The sequence below is a fragment of the Staurois parvus genome, unplaced genomic scaffold (genome assembly GCF_062004578.1).
Source record: "Staurois parvus isolate SC_StPar_1 unplaced genomic scaffold, SC_StPar_1.0 ptg001487l, whole genome shotgun sequence".
NCBI lineage: Eukaryota > Metazoa > Chordata > Amphibia > Anura > Ranidae > Staurois > Staurois parvus.
This window is the reverse complement of record NW_028319283.1, coordinates 391,203-410,202: the sequence shown is the minus strand read 5'-3', so window position 1 is coordinate 410,202 and position 19,000 is coordinate 391,203. Positions and strand designations below refer to the sequence as shown.

At 49.0% G+C, this 19,000-nt stretch overlaps 1 protein-coding gene and 1 pseudogene across 2 annotated transcripts in view; one reads left to right on the top strand and one right to left on the bottom strand.

The window, feature by feature from the left end:
• The window catches only part of CLIP4 (CAP-Gly domain containing linker protein family member 4), a 124,696-nt gene that overhangs the window by 22,821 nt on the left and 82,875 nt on the right, over positions 1–19,000 (top strand). For both annotated transcript variants that reach the window (XM_089662518.1, XM_089662517.1), the window contains exon 5: positions 5,500–5,618. In XM_089662518.1, the coding sequence (XP_089518644.1) occupies positions 5,500–5,618 (119 nt within the window). The remainder of the gene's footprint in view (positions 1–5,499; positions 5,619–19,000) is intronic.
• On the bottom strand, positions 7,564–18,999 carry LOC149435582 (uncharacterized; annotated as a pseudogene).

Sequence of the window (19,000 nt, the reverse complement as noted above, 5' to 3'; positions counted from 1 at the left end):
GGGGGCAAAAGGGCAATAAGGCAACAAACATAATCGAACGGGGTCCGAAGCTATAAAACTAAGGGTCCCAGGAGCGAGACCTCCATGATGACCTCCCATAAAAACCCAAAGAACCTTGGGGCCAACCCCCTCCCACCCAGCCGGGCCCGCCAGATCAACCTCCCACCCCGAAGCCCGAGGGAACCCTCACCCCATGCTACCAACGGAAACCAAAATACCCTCACCCAGGCCCAAGATAGGTTGCGGCAGCGGAAAGTCATAAGTCCTGAGTCCGCGAGGGGACCCCCTCCCACCCAACCAGGGAAGGAACCCAAGGGGGTAAACCAGATCAGTCCCAACCCGGAATGCTGACAAACCGGGGGAGCCCCAAGGGCCAAACTCACGGTCCCGCCAGAGAAGTCCATCGCTGAGATGACACACGGGAAGTCCAAGACACATCCTCAGCCCGGAGAAGAACAAGAAGGACTTGATCGCGAAGGGGTCTGGGGGAGAGCCCTCTTCCTATCGGACGACCGCTCCCAGATGCGGCCCGGAGGAAGCGGCCGTGTCGGAGATCCTGATGAATGAGCCGGGCTCCGATCCGCAGAATCAGGCGAAAGAAGGCGCAAGGACTCCAGCAGAGAATGGGCCTCCTCCGGCGTAGCCACAGAGTGACTGCGGCCCTGGTAGGTGAAGGTGAGGCGAAACGGGAAGCCCCAGGCGTATTTAATACGGTGTTTCACCAGGACCGAAGTGAAGGGCTTCAACTGGCGGCGCTTCTGAAGAGTGGTCTGGGAGAGGTCCACAAAGAGCTGGTAGCGATGCCCCTGGAAGCTGAGGTCAGGGTTGTTCCTAGCCGCCAAGAGGATAGTTTCCTTAGTGCGGTAATACGTAAACTTGATGATAATGTCCCTGGGGGGCCCCTCCGGTCGTCTGGGGCCCAATGCACGATGTATGCGGTCAAATTCAAGCCGGTCTATGGGAATAGCGGGTGTCAGCTCCTGGAACAGAGCAGTAGCAGTAGAAGTAAGATCTGCGACCGTTTCCGGGATACCCCTTAACCGCAGATTGCCACGGCGGGAACTGTTTTCTAAATCCTCAAGCCGTAGTAGCGTGTCCGCCAATTCTTTCTTGAGGTCGCACAGATCCTGTTCGTGATTTTCCATGACCGTGACTGCCGCGTCCATCTTATCTTCAAGGTCGTTCGTCCGATTGCCCAACTCCCGAATTTCCCGTGAAAGACGATCGGCCAGCTTGGAGGTAGCGGAGGACAACTCGGACTGCAACATGCACTTAAAGCGGCGTAGGAGCTCAGCATCCCGCAGGGATGGGATCGGAGACTGCAGGGATGGCTCTGGTGCCAGGTCCTCCCCACTGCCAGGGTCCGACCCACCCAGGGATGGTGACAGCGAGGGACCCAAAATTGCGTCTGGGGCTCTATCTGAGGTCCCCGGCGGGAGCCGCGAATCCGCGGCCGGGGTCTTGGAAGTGTCTGGCGGCCGGCCAAAAATCGAGGCCGCGGCTTCAGCCGCGATCTCCGGCGGGTAGGCCGCAAACTCCGGAGCGGCCCGCCGGGAGCTGGAGGCACGGGCGGCCGGCGTTTTTTTGCCCATCAGGGCACCAGGGAGACAGGGGGCCAGAGAGGAGACAGGGGGACCCCCCCTGGAGGGCGAAGATCGGCCGATGTGTCCGGCGGCCGAGGTGGGATTTTAAAAAGCAGCCATCCTGGTTGCTGCTCACGAGCGCCCCCCGCACTTTGAATGACAATTGCGCTGTACCCAAATGAATTTTTTACCATTTTTTTGAGACAGATAAAGCTTTATTTTGGTGGTATTTATTCACCACTGGGATTTGTATTTTTTTTGCTATGTAAATGAAATGTCCAAAAATTTTGAAAAAAAGTGTTTTTTTTATAAAATTTTGCAAATAAATAATATTTCATCATAAATCTTAGCCAAAATTTATTCCGTTATCTTTTTAGTAAAAAAAAAAAAATCCAAATTAGTTTATAAGCAAAAATTATAATTTTTAAACATTTTTTTTTACATTATTTTATTTTTTTATATTATTTTTTTTTTTTATAATTTTTTTTTTACATACTGTCACCCTAGCAGTACAGTGTCACCATGGTGACACTGTACTACTTGTGGGGGGTGATGAAGATTTTTTTTTTTTTTTTTTTACACTGATTGCTTTTACACCCATATAGGATGTAAAAGCAATCATTTCTCTTTCTCTCTGTGTGCATTCTTGCAGCCATTGAGAAGTACTGAGTGAGCTGTGATTGGTCACAGCTTGTCACATGGTACAAGGCTTTTGTGAATAGCCTTGTACCATGTGACCTCTGTGAACATTCACAGATTTCACACGTAGTAAGCAATGATGTCAGAAGTGACATCTTGCTTACTACTTTGCATGTGATCACTGATTGGCCAATCAGTGATCACATAATCGGGACCTCGTACAGAGGTCCCGTCCGACGATCGGTGTTTCACTGTGTCCGGAGGACACAGCGGGCACCGGATCGCGGTGCTGCGCGCTCCCAGGGAGCGCGCACAAGCAGGGTGCTGGGAGACCGTTTATAGACGGCCACCCGACCCTGCAGTGCCACCGTCCGGCCGCTTATATACAACGGCCGGACGGGAGGTGATTAATTGCCATTGTACCCTGTGTGTGTCACCTTGTGGGTCTGTACCAAGGACGAAACATTCCAGGGGGCGGAGACTTCTGATCCGGGCCATTTGGGGGATTCCTGTTATCACTGAATTTTCCACTTCTTAATAAGTGATTGAACAGAACTCACTGGCCTATGCAAGGCTTTGGATATCTTTGTATATCCTTTTCCATCTTTTTTAAAGTTACCTTGTTACGCAGGTCTTTTGACAGTTCTTTTCTGCTTCCCTTATCCCCCTCCCAGCTGTAATAAAGGAAGTGGTTGGGTATGCATGTGCATCGCAGACTCCAGTATGCCCATCCTATGTCATGCATTAGCAGTGCAGGAAGGGGGCGCCGTTCTCCTCCCTGCCCGGGGTGCTGGACAGACTCGTCCCGGTTCCCTGTCCATGATTGACTGCACAGGCTCAGATAAATTTGCTGAATTGACACTGGCTATCCTTCAACCCAAAAGTCTGGTGGCCTCTAGTGGCAGAAAATAAAACCTGCAGGCTACAGCTCCAGTGTGAAGGTAGGTATTGCAGAAGGAGTTGCTTTTTATACACGGCTCAGAAAATGAAAGGAAGACTTTGTGATCCGAGTCTAGCAGCACGTCAGTGAAACTCCTGGGATATGGATCTGGTCAGGTAAGTAGCAGAGGGGGTTGTTCATCAGTTTCAGCTGCTTTGGTGTTCATGAAATGAACAACAGGTGCACTAGATGGGCAATAACGGGACGACCCCCAAAACAGGAATGGTTTTACAGGTGGTGGCCACTGACTTTTTTTTTTTTCACTCCTCATCTTTTCTGACTATTTTTCACTCGTTTTGCATTTGGCTCGGGTCAGTGTCACTACTGGTAGTATGAGGCCATACCTGGACCCTACAGAGGTTGCACAGGCTGTCCAACTCCTCCAGGATGGCACATCAATACCTGGCACTGCCAGAAGGTTTGCTGTGTCTCCCAGCACAGTCTCAAGAGCATGGAGGAGATTCCAGGAGACGAGAGCATGGAGGAGATTCCAGGAGACGAGAGCATGGAGGAGATTCCAGGAGACGAGAGCATGGAGGAGATTCCGGCAGACGAGAGCATGGAGGAGATTCCGGCAGACGAGAGCATGGAGGAGATTCCAGGAGACGAGAGCATGGAGGAGATTCCAGGAGACAAGAGCATGGAGGAGATTCCAGGAGACGAGAGCATGGAGGAGATTCCAGGAGACAAGAGCATGGAGGAGATTCCAGGAGACAGGCAGTTCCTCTAGGAGGGCTGGACAGGGCCGTAGAAGGTCCTTAACCCATCAGCAGGACCGGTATCTGCTCCTTTGTGCGAGGAGGAACAGGATGAGCCCTGCCAGAGCCCTACAAAATGACCTCCAGCAGGCCACTGGTGGGAATGTCTCTGACCAAACAATCAGAAACAGACTTCATGAGGGTGACCTGAGGGCCCGACGTCCTCTAGTGGGCCCTGTGCTCACTGCCCGGCACCATAGAGCTGGATTGGCATTGGCCATTGAACACCAGAATTGGCAGGTCCACCACTGGCACCCTGTGCTTTTCACAGATGAGAGCAGGTCCACCCTGAGCACATGTGACAGACGTGAAAGGGTCTGGAGAAGCCGTGGAGAACGTTCTGCTGCCTGTAACATGGTTCAGCATGACCGTATTGGTGGTGGGTCAGTGATGGTCTGGGGAGGCATCTCCATGGAGGGACACGCAGACCTCTACAGGCTAGACAATGGCACCCTGACTGCCATTAGGTATGGGGATGAAATCCTTGGACCCATTGTCAGACCCTACACTGGTGCAGTGGCTCCTGGGTTCCTCCTGGTGCGGTGGCTCCTGGGTTCCTCCTGGTGCGGTGGCTCCTGGGTTCCTCCTGGTGCGGTGGCTCCTGGGTTCCTCCTGGTGCGGTGGCTCCTGGGTTCCTCCTGGTGCGGTGGCTCCTGGGTTCCTCCTGGTGCGGTGGCTCCTGGGTTCCTCCTGGTGCGGTGGCTCCTGGGTTCCTCCTGGTGCGGCGGCTTCTGGGTTCCTCCTGGTGCGGTGGGTCCTGGGTTCCTCCTGGTGCAGGACAATACCCGGCCTCATGTAGGGAGAGTATGCAGGCAGTTCCTGGAGGATGAAGGAATTGATACCATTGAATGGCCCCCACGCTCACCTGACCTAAATCCAATAGAACCCCTCTGGGATGTCATGTTTCGGTCCATCCGACGCCACCAGGTTGCACCTCAGACTGTCCAGGAGCTCAGTGATGCCCTGGTCCAGATCTGGGAGGAAATCCCCCAGGACACCATCCGTGGTCTCATTAGGACCCTCCCCCGACATTGTCAGGCATGCATACAAGCACGTGGGGGCCACACAGACTACTGAGGACCATTCTGAGTTGCTGCAATGACATTTCACCAACATGGACTGCATCATTTCTTCACTTTGATTTTCGGGGTGTCTTTGAATTCAGTCCTCTGTAGGTCGATCATTTCCATCCAACGATGGGGCGTCCTTACATTCCTCACCCATCCCCCGTCCATGTCAGTATAGAGATCCAGCAGGAGATTCCTCCTCATTCAGATCTCAATGGGGAACAAAGTCTTCCTTTCAGTTATTTGAGCCGTGTACTTTAATAAAAACAAACAAACAAACTTCCTTTGACCTGTTTAGTGAATGTGGAGGTAGTTGCGATTGCACGGTCATGCCGCAGTGTTGAGCTCTCAGCATGTTTGCCTCTCAGGGAGGAAAGTAATCCATGTACATCCGCTGTGACCGTTTAGCTCCCCCGTGTGAATTCCCGCAGTGGAATGGATGTTGTATTTCCTGTGAGATGTCGCAGTTCTGCGTCCCGTCGCCCCCTGTGACTTTTCTGTTTTCCCTTCAGATGTGGATGCCACCTGCAGTGACTTTGATTTCGGGACGGCGCTGCACATTGCCGCTTCAAACCTGTGCTTGGGAGCCGCCAGAGCCCTGCTGGAGAACGGAGCCAATCCCGCCTTCCGGGTAAGAGCGCACACAGACTAATTGGCAAACGTTACCACCTGCGCCGGGGAAGACAAACGGCGAGCCGCTCATTTCCCGACTTCTGATGACTTCGGGGGGAATCGTACGCGGCGTGGAGAGAACGCGGTGGGATTTATTTACCAGCTTCATAGCTTGTGGGATTATCCTCTGCACACCTGAGGGGGGGGGATATGTATAAAGATGTGTTGTGAATGTTTTGGCGAGGAAGTCGCGAATTATCCTTGTAATGTGTGAGATGTCAGGTGGTTTTGTGGCCTTTTGCAGGGCGAATGTAACATTCCCTAACATTCATTAGCCGTATGAATATTCAGACAGAACATTCGACCAGAATAGAAAATAGGCAACACTAGAGGCCCAGAACATCCAGCCAGACGAGGGAATAATATCAGGAAGATCTCCGCCAAGTGTATGGAGATTCCTGGGATCACCACTGACAGTCATGAATGAGCAACTGCAGAGAGTGATCTTATATACAGAATGGATACATTGTTGCAGAGAGTGAACTGATATACAGATTGGATACATTGTGGCAGAGAGTGATCTGATATACAGAATGGATACAATGAGAGAGAGAGAGAGAGAGAGATGGATGATATACAGAATGGATACAATGTTGCAGAGAGTGATCTGATATACAGATTGGATACATTGTGGCAGAGAGTGATCTGATATACAGAATGGATACAATGTTGCAGAGAGTGAACTGATATACAGATTGGATACATTGTGGCAGAGAGTGATCTGATATACAGAATGGATACAATGAGAGAGAGAGAGAGAGAGAGAGAGAGAGAGAGAGAGAGAGAGAGAGAGATGGATGATATACAGAATGGATACAATGTTGCAGAGAGTGATCTTATATACAGAATGGATACATTGTTGCAGAGAGTGAACTGATATACAGATTGGATACATTGTGGCAGAGAGTGATCTGATATACAGAATGGATACAATGTTGCAGAGAGTGAACTGATATACAGATTGGATACATTGTGGCAGAGAGTGATCTGATATACAGAATGGATACAATGAGAGAGAGAGAGAGAGAGAGAGAGAGAGAGAGAGAGAGAGAGAGAGATGGATGATATACAGAATGGATACAATGTTGCAGAGAGTGATCTGATATACAGAATGGATACTACATTGTGAGAGAGAGAGAGAGAGAGAGAGAGAGAGAGAGAGAATATACAGATTGGATACATTGTGGCAGGGAGTGATCTGGTATACAGAATGGATACAATGTTGCAGAGAGTGATCTGATATACAGAATGGATACATTGTTGCAGAGAGAGAGGGCTGATATACAGATTGGATACATTGTGGCAGGGAGTGATCTGATATACAGAATGGATACAATGTTGCAGAGAGTGATCTGATATACAGAATGGATACATTGTTGCAGAGAGTGATCTGATATACAGAATGGATACATTGTTGCAGAGAGTGATCTTATATACAGAATGGATACATTGTTGCAGAGAGTGAGCTGATATACAGAATGGATACAATGTTGCAGAGAGTGATCTGATATACAGAATGGATACATTGTTGCAGAGAGTGATCTGATATACAGAATGGATACAATGTTGCAGAGAGTGATCTTATACTGTATATAGAATGGATACATTGTTGCAGAGCGTGAACTGATATACTTTATATATTTAGTATTTTTTACACATTTGTTTGTATTCTCCAGCCTGTAATAACAGTTTGGTCATTTTTTTTTAAATATTTGCCAATTAAACCGTAAATGTGAAACAAAATGCTTTCTATATGCAGATAAATCCCAGTTCTTGTTGATGACAGGTGGAGGTAACTCTGGCCGGCTCCTCGGCTCCTCTGACCTCCTGCCATGGAAGGGTTAATAGGCGGCACGTTTGGTAGGATGACTGAGTTATAGATCTCCAGTGTAGCTGTGTCCCTATCAGGTGGTGGCAGCAGGTAGCTCCGCCCTCACGCAGTGGTGGTAGCAGGTAGCTCCGCCCTCACGCGGTGGTGGTGTGAACGTTCCCACGCTCCCTCCGAGGAAGGCGGGCTCAGAAACATTCCACGCCCCTTGGGGTGGTGACAACGTCCCGCGTCGGTCGTTAGGCGGTAACACCAAAAACAGCTGTAAGGATCGAAATTGCACATTTATACATGAAACGTGTTTCACCTTTTTGTGACCATTTTGAGGTTTTCTCACCCCTTTCCTTCCTGAACGGATAGCGGGTGAAAGAAATCGTACATCTATCTGCACTCCTTGTATAAAGGGAGGAAGCGGGGCCAATTCTTGTCCAGGGGCCCCGGGTTCATTCACACCTGTTCTCTCTTCCTCTTGGCTCCCTGTACAGGAAGACGAATACACATTGGGATGAGTATAGAGACTTTTTTTTTTTTTGGTGTTTTTGTTGTGTTTTGTGGTGTCCTAGAAACCTGCGTCTCTTAACCTCTTCATTACCGAGGTCAAAACAGATCCCAAATCCCAACGCCGAAACCCGATCCTGACAGGAGTTAGTAAATCTGTATCATCGCAGCTATTTTGTGTATCCAGGTGGATTATACCATGGGGTTTTTTTTCGACCTTTATTTGGTGGTAAATGGTAACAGATATATCCTGATTTTGTTCGATTGGCAAATAAAAAACGGACAGATTAAAAAAATATGATTTTTTTTTAAATGAAACTGTATATTTTATTTCTTGCTGGTACCATAAAAGAACAACCCAAAATAAATTCTTCTACTCCTGGCGATCGCAATGATACCACACACAGTTGGGTCCAGATATATTCGGGCACAGGCACAATTTTTAGTTTGTTTTTTTTAGGTATTTACCAAAACATATTCCAGCTGTAGTTCTATGATGGATCTGGGTGGACGGTGCGCACTCTCAGGGGTAATTTGAGGGTTTGTACATCCACAGTGGGGGAACGGTTTAGGAATTACAGCTCTTAAGAGTAGCCATCCCCCCTTTTTCACCAAAAGTAGTTCCAGTGAAGGGAACTCTTAAGGTGACATTTTGGACAATTTCATGCTCCCAACTTTGTGGGAGGAGTTTGGGGATGGCCCCTTCCTGTTCCAACATGACCGCCCACCAGTGCACAAAGCAAGGTCCATAAAGACATGGAGGAGCCAGTTTGGGGTGGAGGAACCAGGGGCGGACTGACAACTCATGGGGCCCCTGGGCAATAGGGGATCATGGGGCCCCTGTGTCCTTGCCCAAACTCAAAAAAGCCTATGAAAAAGGTACCAGGGGCATCTCATGGGGCCCCTTACTGACCCCGGGCCCTCGGGCAGTGCTCAAGTTTCCAAATGGTCAGTCGGCTCCTAGGATGAACTTGACTGTCCTGCACAGAGTCCTGACCTCAACCCCATAGAACACCTTTGGGATGAATTAGAGCGGAGACTGTGAGCCAGGCCTCCTCCCCCGACATCAGTGCCTGACCTGACAAATGTGCTTCTTGAAGAATGGTCCAACCTTCCCATAGACACCCTCCTAAACCTTGTGGACGGCCTTCCCAGAAGAGTTGAAGCTGTTACAGCTGCAAAGGGCGGGGCCAACTCAATATTGAACCCTACGGACTAAGACTGGGGGGCCATTAAAGGTCATGTGTGTGGAAAGGGCGGGGCCAACTCAATATTGAACCCTATGGACTAAGACTGGGGGGGCCATTAAAGGTCATGTGTGTGGAAAGGCAGTGGGCCCAATACTTTGGGCAATGCAGTCAGGCAAGTACCGTTCTCCTGGCTACCGCCAAACCCAGACACGTCCATCGGATTGCCAGACAGAGAAGCGTGATTGGTCACTCCAGAGAACACGCCTCCACTGCTCTAGAGTCCAGTGGCGGCGTGCTTTACACCACAGCATCCAACGCTTTGCATTGCACTTGGTGATGGAAGGCTTGGATGCAGCTGCTCAGCCATGGAAACCCATTCCATGAAGCTCTCTACACACCAAGTTTGGAGGTCTTTAGCTATTGACTCTGCAGACAGTTGGCGACTTCTGCGCACTGTGCGCTTCAGCATGCGCTGACCCCGCCCTGTCATGTGACGTGGCCTACCACTTGGTGGCTGAGTGGCTGTTGTTCCCAGTGGCTTCCACTTTGTTATAATCCCACTAACAGTTGAGCGTGGAATATTTAGTAGCCAGAAAATGTCACGGATGGACTTATTGCCCAGGTGGCCACCTATCACGGGACCACGCTTGGAGTCACCGAGCTCCTGAGAGCGACCCATTCTTTCACCAATGTTTGTAGAAACAGTCTGCATGCCTAGGGGCTTGATTGTATACACCTGTGTCCATGGAGGGGATTGGAACACCTGAATCTCATGATATGGAGGGGATTGGAACACCTGAATCACATGATTGGGGGGGATTGGAACACCTGAATCACATGATTGGGAGGGGATTGGAACACCTGAATCACATGATTGGGAGGGGATTGGAACACCTGAATCACATGATATGGAGGGGATTGGAACACCTGAATCACATGATATGGAGGGGATTGGAACACCTGAATCACATGATATGGAGGGGATTGGAACACCTGAATCACATGATATGGAGGGGATTGGAACACCTGAATCACATGATATGGAGGGGATTGGAACACCTGAATCACATGATATGGAGGGGATTGGAACACCTGAGTCACATGATTGGGAGGGGATTGGAACACCTGAATCACATGATATGGAGGGCGGGGCCAATACTTTTGGCAATATAGTGTGTGTGTATATTCATAATTTTTTTTTTTTAATAACAAACGTAATACTTTCTCTGTATTTATTGTTCTGCACAGAGCAGCCCCGATCCCCCCCCTCCTTGGGTCCCTGCTGAGAGCCCCCAAAGCATACTGCACTCGTGGGCTCACTCCGGTGCCAGCTCTGTGTGTCCATAGGCACACAGAGCGAGGCTCAGCCCCCCCAGGTCCTTTTTCACTGACTGCGATTGACAGCAGCAGGGACCAATGGCTCCTGCTGCTGTCTCTGAGCCACTGAGGAGGGAGAGAGCCAAGGGAGCCTTTGTTTTTTGGCATAGCTTTGGATGGAGATCGGACTCGGTAAGTCTAATGGTGGGCTGTGCGGATGGGTTGGGTTGGGGGGGGTTGGGTTGGGTGGGGGGGGGGGATAAATGCATGCTGAAAGTTGTGTTTTTTTTGTTTTTTTTTAAATCTAGATAAAAACCTTTTTGCTTACAGAACCACTTTAAAGGTCCACTTCTAGGTTATGTTTTTTTTAATAACCAGCTGGGAACTTTTTTTGTAAATTAAAACTTGAAGCGTCGCCCCCAAAGGACTCGTCTCGTCTCTGAGCGGTCGACTTTCTGTGGATTTCCAGCACTTTGTAACCACATAGTAAATCTTCATGTCGGTATTCTAGTCAGCAGGAAACGTGAAGCGGAAATCCCCTCCTACTCTTCTCTGTTTCTTTTGTCTCGCTGTCAATACAATCTCTGTGTTCAATGAGAATTCGATGGCGGAGTTCTGACACCGTACGCTGGATGATGGACAGGCACACATGGGGGGGGGGGATTTACTAAAGGCAAACAGACTGTGCACTCCAAGTGCAATTGCTCCAGAGCTTAGTAAATGAGGTGACACTTCATTTTGCATAGAATACCCAATCACAGGCAAGGAAAATTTAACAGCATTTTTGCTTGCACATGATTGGATGATGGGAGTCATCAGAGCTTCTGCTCATTGACTAAGCTCTGGAGGAACCGCACTTGCAAAGTACATAGTCTAATTGCCTTTAAATCCACCCCCTTGTTCCTTAAAGTGACAGCTGAGCCCCCCTGTGAAAGGAGCAGCTAGAGGCTCACCTCCCCGGAAGGTCAAGATGCAAATCTTTTTTTCATTTTTTTTTTCATTTTTTTCTTTTCTTTTTCATAATTTTTTCTGTTCTTTTTTCCCCTTTTTTTTTGTTTTCATTACTTTTTCAGTTTTTTTATTTTCCTTTTTTTTCCTATTTTTTTCATTATTTTTTCCTCTTTTTTTATTTTTTGCATGTATTTCCTTTTTTTTTCCATTGTCATAACATATCAACTGACAGTTTGTAACAGCGAAAACTATGTGTATAGAAGGGACAGATTCCATCAGCAGCTATAGTGCCGCCCAGATATACAGCTATGGCAATGTTCTATGGTGGTTATCCGCTTCCCCCCCACAATGTACTGCGGATGGGCAGCTGCTGCAGGCAAAGCGGTGTGCCCGTACTTCACTGCTTACTCCCGGTTTCCCTCCAGCCAATGTACACTGTGATTGTACACTGACTCACTAGCGCCTTTAACCACACGCAACATCAGACCCCGACCGCTCCAGCCCTGGCAGACTGATCACACCAAAACCCTCAAACGACACAGTCGTGCCCTGGAGCGACTATGGCGCAAAACCAAATCCCAACAAGCCTTCACCCGATACAAATCTGCCTTCCACACCTACACCTCCTCCCTCCATACTGCCAAACAGGCCTACTTCCTGACCCTCATCAAGGCCCTCTCCTCCAATCCTCGCCGACTCTTCTCCACCTTCAACTCTCTACTCTCGCCACCCCCACCTCCACCCAGCACCTCACTCACTGCCCTTGAGATTGCCAATCACTTCAAAAACAAGATTGACACAATTCGCAAGGACATCGCCGCAACTCACACGCCTTCTCAACCCGTCCCCTCTCACACAGCTACCCCCTCATCCCCCCTCCCCCTCGACATAACCCACAGGGACTTCGTCGCTGCTCAAACTCCCTCCAACCCCCTTCCCCCTCACTCAGCTACCCCCTCATCACCCCTCTCCCACGGCCCCACCACTGCTCTGACCTCCTCTCCCACCCCACCCTACATTCCTCATACTGAAGCTCCCCCAACACTCCGCACCTTTGACCTTACTACCATCGAAGAAGTCTCCCAGATCCTCTCTGATGCCCGCCTCACCACCTGCCCCCTCGACCCTATCCCCACACAACTCCTACAACCTCCCTCCCCCTCCATCCTACGCTCCCTCACCCACATCTTCAATCTCTCCCTCTCCTCCGGCACTTTCCCTTCCCCTCTGAAACATGCACACATCACCCCCATACTTAAAAAGCCCTCCCTGGACCCCAATGACCCGAACAACCTCAGACCCATCTCCCTGCTCCCATTTACATCTAAACTCCTCGAGCGCCTAGTCTACGCCCGCCTAAGCTCTCACCTCAACGACAACAACCTCCTCGATCCCCTACAGTCCGGCTTCCGTCACCTACACTCCACCGAAACTGCCTTACTCACCTCACCAACGACCTGCTAACCGCCAAAGCTAATGGCCACTATTCAGTGCTCCTACTCCTTGACCTCTCTGCGGCCTTTGACACAGTCGACCACCCCCTCCTCCTCAAAAAACTACACTCCCTCGGCCTCAGAGATTCTGCTCTCTCCTGGCTCTCATCCTACCTGTCACAACGCTCTTTCAGCGTTACCTATAATGCCACCACCTCCCTCTCACTCCCCCTCTCTGTTGGGGTCCCTCAAGGCTCTGTCCTCGGGCCCCTTCTCTTCTCCATCTACACCTCCTCCCTTGGCCAACTCATACACTCTCACGGCTTCAACTACCACCTCTATGCCGACGACACACAAACCTATCTCTCAACCCCCCACCTCACCCCCTCGGTCTCCGCCCGAATCACACACCTGTTGAGCGACATATCAGACTGGATGTCGCTCCACTTCCTTAAACTGAACCTCTCCAAAACCGAGTTTCTTGTCTTCCCCCCAGCCCGGACACCACCCCCCATTGACTTCTCCATCATGTCCAACAACGCCACCATCAAACCCGCCCCGCAGGCCAGAGTACTTGGTGTCATTTTGGACTCCAACCTATCCTTCCAGCCCCAAGTCCAATCTTTAACAAACTCGTGCAGACTCCACCTCCGCAACATGCAGACTCCACCTCCGCAACATGCAGACTCTACCTCCGCAACATCGCCAAAATCCGCACGTTCCTAACTCCAGAAACCACTAAACAGCTCATCCACTCCCTCATCATATCACGACTCGACTACTGCAACTCCCTCCTCACTGGCCTGCCTCGCCGCTGGCTATCCCCGCTTCAGTCCATCCTGAATACGGCTGCCAGACTCATTCACCTTTCCAACCGCTCCGTTTCCGCCACCCCCCTCTGCCAATCCCTCCACTGGCTTCCGATTGCGCAACGGATCAAATTCAAAATCCTAACGCTGACGTACAAAGCTGTCCACCATACTGCCCCGAACTACATCACTGACCTAATATCCAAGTACCGCCCAGCACGCACACTCCGCTCCTCACAAGACCTCCTTCTCTCTAGTTCCCTGGTCTCCTCCTCCCATGCCCGCCTCCAGGACTTCTCCAGGGTGTCACCCATCCTCTGGAACTCCCTGCCCCAACCCATCAGATTATCACCTACTCTCCTCTCCTTTAGGCGCACCCTGAAAACCCATCTCTTCAGGGAAGCCTACCCCGCCCCCTGCTAACTTGCCGACCTCCTCCACTCTTCCTACCACTCCATCCCCCACAGCTATCTCCTCCTGTGCCACCATCCCCTCCCTCCTAGATTGTAAGCTTGAAAGAGCAGGGCCCTCGATCCCCTCATGTATCACATTGTATTGGTATTGTTCTGTCACATGTTCTGTCCCCCTTTGTAATGTACAGCGCTGAGCAAACTATTGGCGCTTTATAAATACTGAATAATAATAATTGTACACCGCAGGAGCCTGTCAGCAAGCCCCAGCCATGATTCATGGCCGGGACCTGCTGATCAGCTGTGTCCAATCACAGCCCAGAGCTCTGTGTTGACAATCAACACAGAGCTCTGTACAGAGAGATCGATCTCAGTTTCTCATCCCTAGAAAGCAGGGATGAGAAACTGAGAGATCAGCTAGTAAAAGCATCACATTGTACACACATTACACATAGTTGGGCACACATTTAACCCTCTCCCAGCCAGTATCATTAGTACAGTGACCGTGTATTGTGTTCTCACCCATCACTGTATTAGTGTCATTGGTGATGTCAGTGGCAGTTAGTCCCCCCCCCAGTGTCAGTTAGTGTCATATTTCCTGCCGCACTATCACAGTCCCATTAGTAGTATAACAAATATACACTGGAATTTGTATTTATATATTATATTTTGTAGACCCAACAACGTTCACACAAACCAATCAATACACACTTATTGGGACTTTCTTATCCCAGACATGTAGCAGAATACATTTTACCCAAAATTTATGAAGAAATTATATATATATATATATATATATATATATATATATATATATATATTATTCTTTTTTTTGGTCTTTCTTAATTTATTTCTCAAAAAATAAAAACCCCCAGTGATGATAAAATACCACTAAATGTAACCTCTATTTGTGTGAAAAATGATATAAATGTAGTTTAGGTACAGTGTTGCATGACCGCGCAATTACCAGTTAAAGTAGCGCAGTTCTGAATAGGAAAAAATATGGCCTGGTCATGAAGGGGGTGAAACCTTCCAGAGCTGAAGTGGTTATACAGAGGAAGTCGTCAATAAACCGATCATTACAAATCGATCAGCGCTCTGTATCTACTTTTGTTTCTCATACAATGGGTCAGGTGGGTATAGTTACAGGCAGGGCTTTTCTTTCAGTGGGATCTCAGTTCCAGGGCCTCCAGCACTGAATGTATGTAATTGTGGGGGGTGCTGGAGGGTCTTTGATGCTGGCTGCTGAGGAAATTTATTGTTTCAGAGGGTCTTATGTTGCCGGGGAGGGGGGCTTGTGCTGCTGTAGGTTGAGGGAGGGGTCTATTGTTCCTGGTAGTTGGAGGGTCTATTGGTGGTGGTTGCTGGGAGATCGATTGTTCCTGGTGGGGGCAGAGATGAGTTCACCACAAGGCAAACAAGGCATTTGCCTAGGGCAGCATTTTTCAGGGGGGTGGCGAAAGAAGGGACAGAAGAAGGGTCACGCGGCATGGGGACCAAGTGGGATCTTGAGAGGCTATGGGATGCTTGACTGTATGCAGAGCCCGACTCTCATTCCCGGGGATGTCTCTTGCAGGATGGGGGTGTGTATGGGGGGCGGTGGAAGGTTCTCTCGGCCGGGGGTGGGGTTGGTTGGTGTTTGGTCATTGTCTGGCCCTCTCAATGGGGGAGTGTGGGTGATGTGGTGTTGATCAGTGTCAGGATTTCTCTGCGGGGGGGTGCGGGGCAGACATTTTTTGTGTTGTCTAGAGCAGCACAAAACCTAAATACAGTGGTCTGTCATTGCTTGGGTTGATGTACAGTTGCAAAAAAAGTATGTGAACCCCTTGGGATTACGTGGAGTTTTGCATGAATTGGGCATAAAATGTGCTCTGAACGTCATCTAAGTCACAACAATAGAAGAACACAGTCTGCTGAACTTTCTCCATTTGTAGACAGTCTGTCTTACCGTGGACACAGGAACATCAAGGCTCAAGGAGATACTTTTGTAACCCTTTCCAGCTACATGCAAGTCAACAATTCTTGATGGTAGGTCTTCTGAGAGCTCTTTTCTGCGAGGCATGGTTCACATCAGACAGTGCTTCTTGAAACCAGTAAACCCAAAACAGGTGTCAGCAACACATCCAATATCATCACACTGATTGGAGTCAAGGTTGGCTCACTCCTGGCTCCAATTAGCTCTGGGAGAAGTCATTAAGCTAGGGCCTCACATACTTTTTCCTCCCTGCACTGTGAATGTTTACATGTTATGTGCAATTAAACCATGGCAACATCTAATGTTTGTGTAGTATTATGTTCAGCAGACTGTGTTCTTCTATTGTTGTGACTTAGATGACGTTCAGAGCACATTTTATGCCCAATTCATGCAAAACTCCACGTAATCCCAAGGGGTTCACATACTTTTTCTTGCAACTGTATATTGTGGCAGGAGGGCTATTTTTGTTGAGTGCACCTATGGTTGTTAGGGAGATCTGTTGTTGCTGGGGGGGGGGGATATGTTGTTGGTTGCTGATGGGGTCTATTGTTCCTGACAGGGATCGGGAAGACAGGGAAGAATCGCTGTGGGAGTGGCAGCTACCACAATAAAACTTCAATTACTTTTGGAAGGTGTGTGTGTGTGTGTGTGTGTGTGGGGGGGGGGGGGGGTATTGGGAGTCTAAGCTCCGGAGTAATTTCTGGGAGGGGTAGCAGGGAAAGCTGAGCTGCCCACAGAATGGCTAGATTACTTCTGTGATTGTTTTGAATTTTTCCACATTGCCTGTAGCTACGGAGGTCAGTGAGGGCTTATTATAAAGCTTATTTTCTGTGTGTTTAGAAATATGTAAATACAATGTGTGTGTGTGAAAGTTACATCTTAAAAGCAGCCTCTCGCCCTGTATCTTACACTCTCTTTAGCTGTCTCAGGCTTTCTCCCTCTATCTTGATCACTCCCCCCCCCCCCCCAACCATTTTCTTCCATTTACTTGTCAGTGTATCTTCTCTCCTTCCTCTCCTTTATCCAATTTCCCTTCTTTCCTTTCCCTTTTGTATCTCTTCCTCCTTCTCTCTCTCCTCTCATTCTCTTCACTTCTTGTTCTCTCTTCCTTTTCTTCTTTCTCTTCTCTTCCTCTTCTTCTCCTTCTCTCCTTCTCCTTCTCTCCTTCTCCTTTTCTACTTCTCTCGTGTTCTCTTCTTCTTCTCTTCTACTTCTCTTGTCTTCTCCCTTCTCTTCGTCTTCTCCTTCTCATCTTCTCTTCTTCTCTCGTCTTCTCTTCTTCTCCTCTTCTCCTTCTCTCGTCTTCTCTTCTTCTCCTCTTCTCCTTCTCTCGTCTTCTCTTCTTCTTCTCCTCTTCTCCTTCCCTCGTCTTCTCCTCTTCTCCTTCTCTCCTCTTCTCTTCTTCTCCTCTTCTCCTTCTCTCCTCTTCTCTTCTTCTCCTCTTCTCCTTCTCTCCTCTTCTCTTCTTCTCCTCTTCTCCTTCTCTCGTCTTCTCTTCTTCTCCTCTTCTCCTTCTCTCGTCTTCTCTTCTTCTCCTCTTCTCCTTCTCTCCTCTTCTCTTCTTCTCCTCTTCTCCTTCTCTCCTCTTCTCTTCTTCTCCTCTTCTCCTTCTCTCCTCTTCTCTTCTTCTCCTTCTCTCCTCTTCTCTTCTTCTCCTTCTCTCGCCTTCTCTTCTTCTCCTTCTCTCGCCTTCTCCTTCTCTCGCCTTCTCCTTCTCTCGCCTTCTCCTTCTCTCGCCTTCTCCTTCTCTCGTCTTCTCCTTCTCTCGTCTTCTCCTTCTCTCGTCTTCTCCTTCTCTCGTCTTCTCTTCTTCTCCTCTTCTTCTCCTCTTCTCCTTCTCTCGTCTTCTTCTCTTCTTCTCCTCTTCTCCTTCTCTCGTCTTCTTCTCTTCTTCTCCTCTTCTCCTTCTCTCGTCTTCTTCTCTTCTTCTCCTCTTCTCCTTCTCTCCTCTTCTTCTCTTCTTATCTTCTCCTTCTCTCGTCTTCTTCTCTTCTCCTCTTCTCCTTCTCTCGTCTTCTCTTCTTCTCCTCTTCTCCTTCTCTCCTCTTCTCTTCTTCTCCTTCTCTCGCCTTCTCCTTCTCTCGCCTTCTCTTTCTCTCGCCTTCTCTTTCTCTCGCCTTCTCTTTCTCTCGTCTTCTCCTTCTCTCGTCTTCTCTTCTTCTCACGTCTTCTCTTCTTCTCCTCTTCTCCTTCTCTCGTCTTCTCTTCTTCTCCTCTTCTTCTCCTCTTCTTCTCCTCTTCTCCTTCTCTCGTCTTCTTCTCTTCTTCTCCTCTTCTCCTTCTCTCGTCTTCTTCTCTTCTTCTCCTCTTCTCCTTCTCTCCTCTTCTTCTCCTCTTCTCCTTCTCTCGTCTTCTTCTCTTCTTCTCTTCTCCTTCTCTCGTCTTCTTCTCTTCTCCTTCTCTCGTCTTCTTCTCTTCTTCTCTTCTCCTTCTCTCGTCTTCTTCTCTTCTTCTCCTCTTCTCCTTCTCTCGTCTTCTTCTCTTCTTCTCCTCTTCTCCTTCTCTCCTCTTCTCTTCTTCTCCTCTTCTCCTTCTCTCGTCTTCTCCTCTTCTCCTTCTCTCGTCTTCTCTTCTTCTCCTCTTCTCCTTCTCTCGTCTTCTCTTCTTCTCCTCTTCTCCTTCTCTCGTCTTCTCTTCTTCTCTTCTTCTCTTCTTCTCCTTCTCTCGTCTTCTCTTCTTCTCCTCTTCTCCTTCTCTCGTCTTCTCTTCTTCTCCTCTTCTCCTTCTCTCGTCTTCTCCTCTTCTCCTCTTCTCCTTCTCTCGTCTTCTCTTCTTCTCCTCTTCTCCTTTTCTTCTCTTCTCCTTCTCTCGTCTTCTCCTTCTCTCGTCTTCTCCTTCTCTCATCTTCTCTTCTTCTCCTCTTCTCCTTCTCTCGTCTTCTCTTCTTCTCTCGTCTTCTCTTCTTCTCTTGTCTTCTCTTCTTCTCTTGT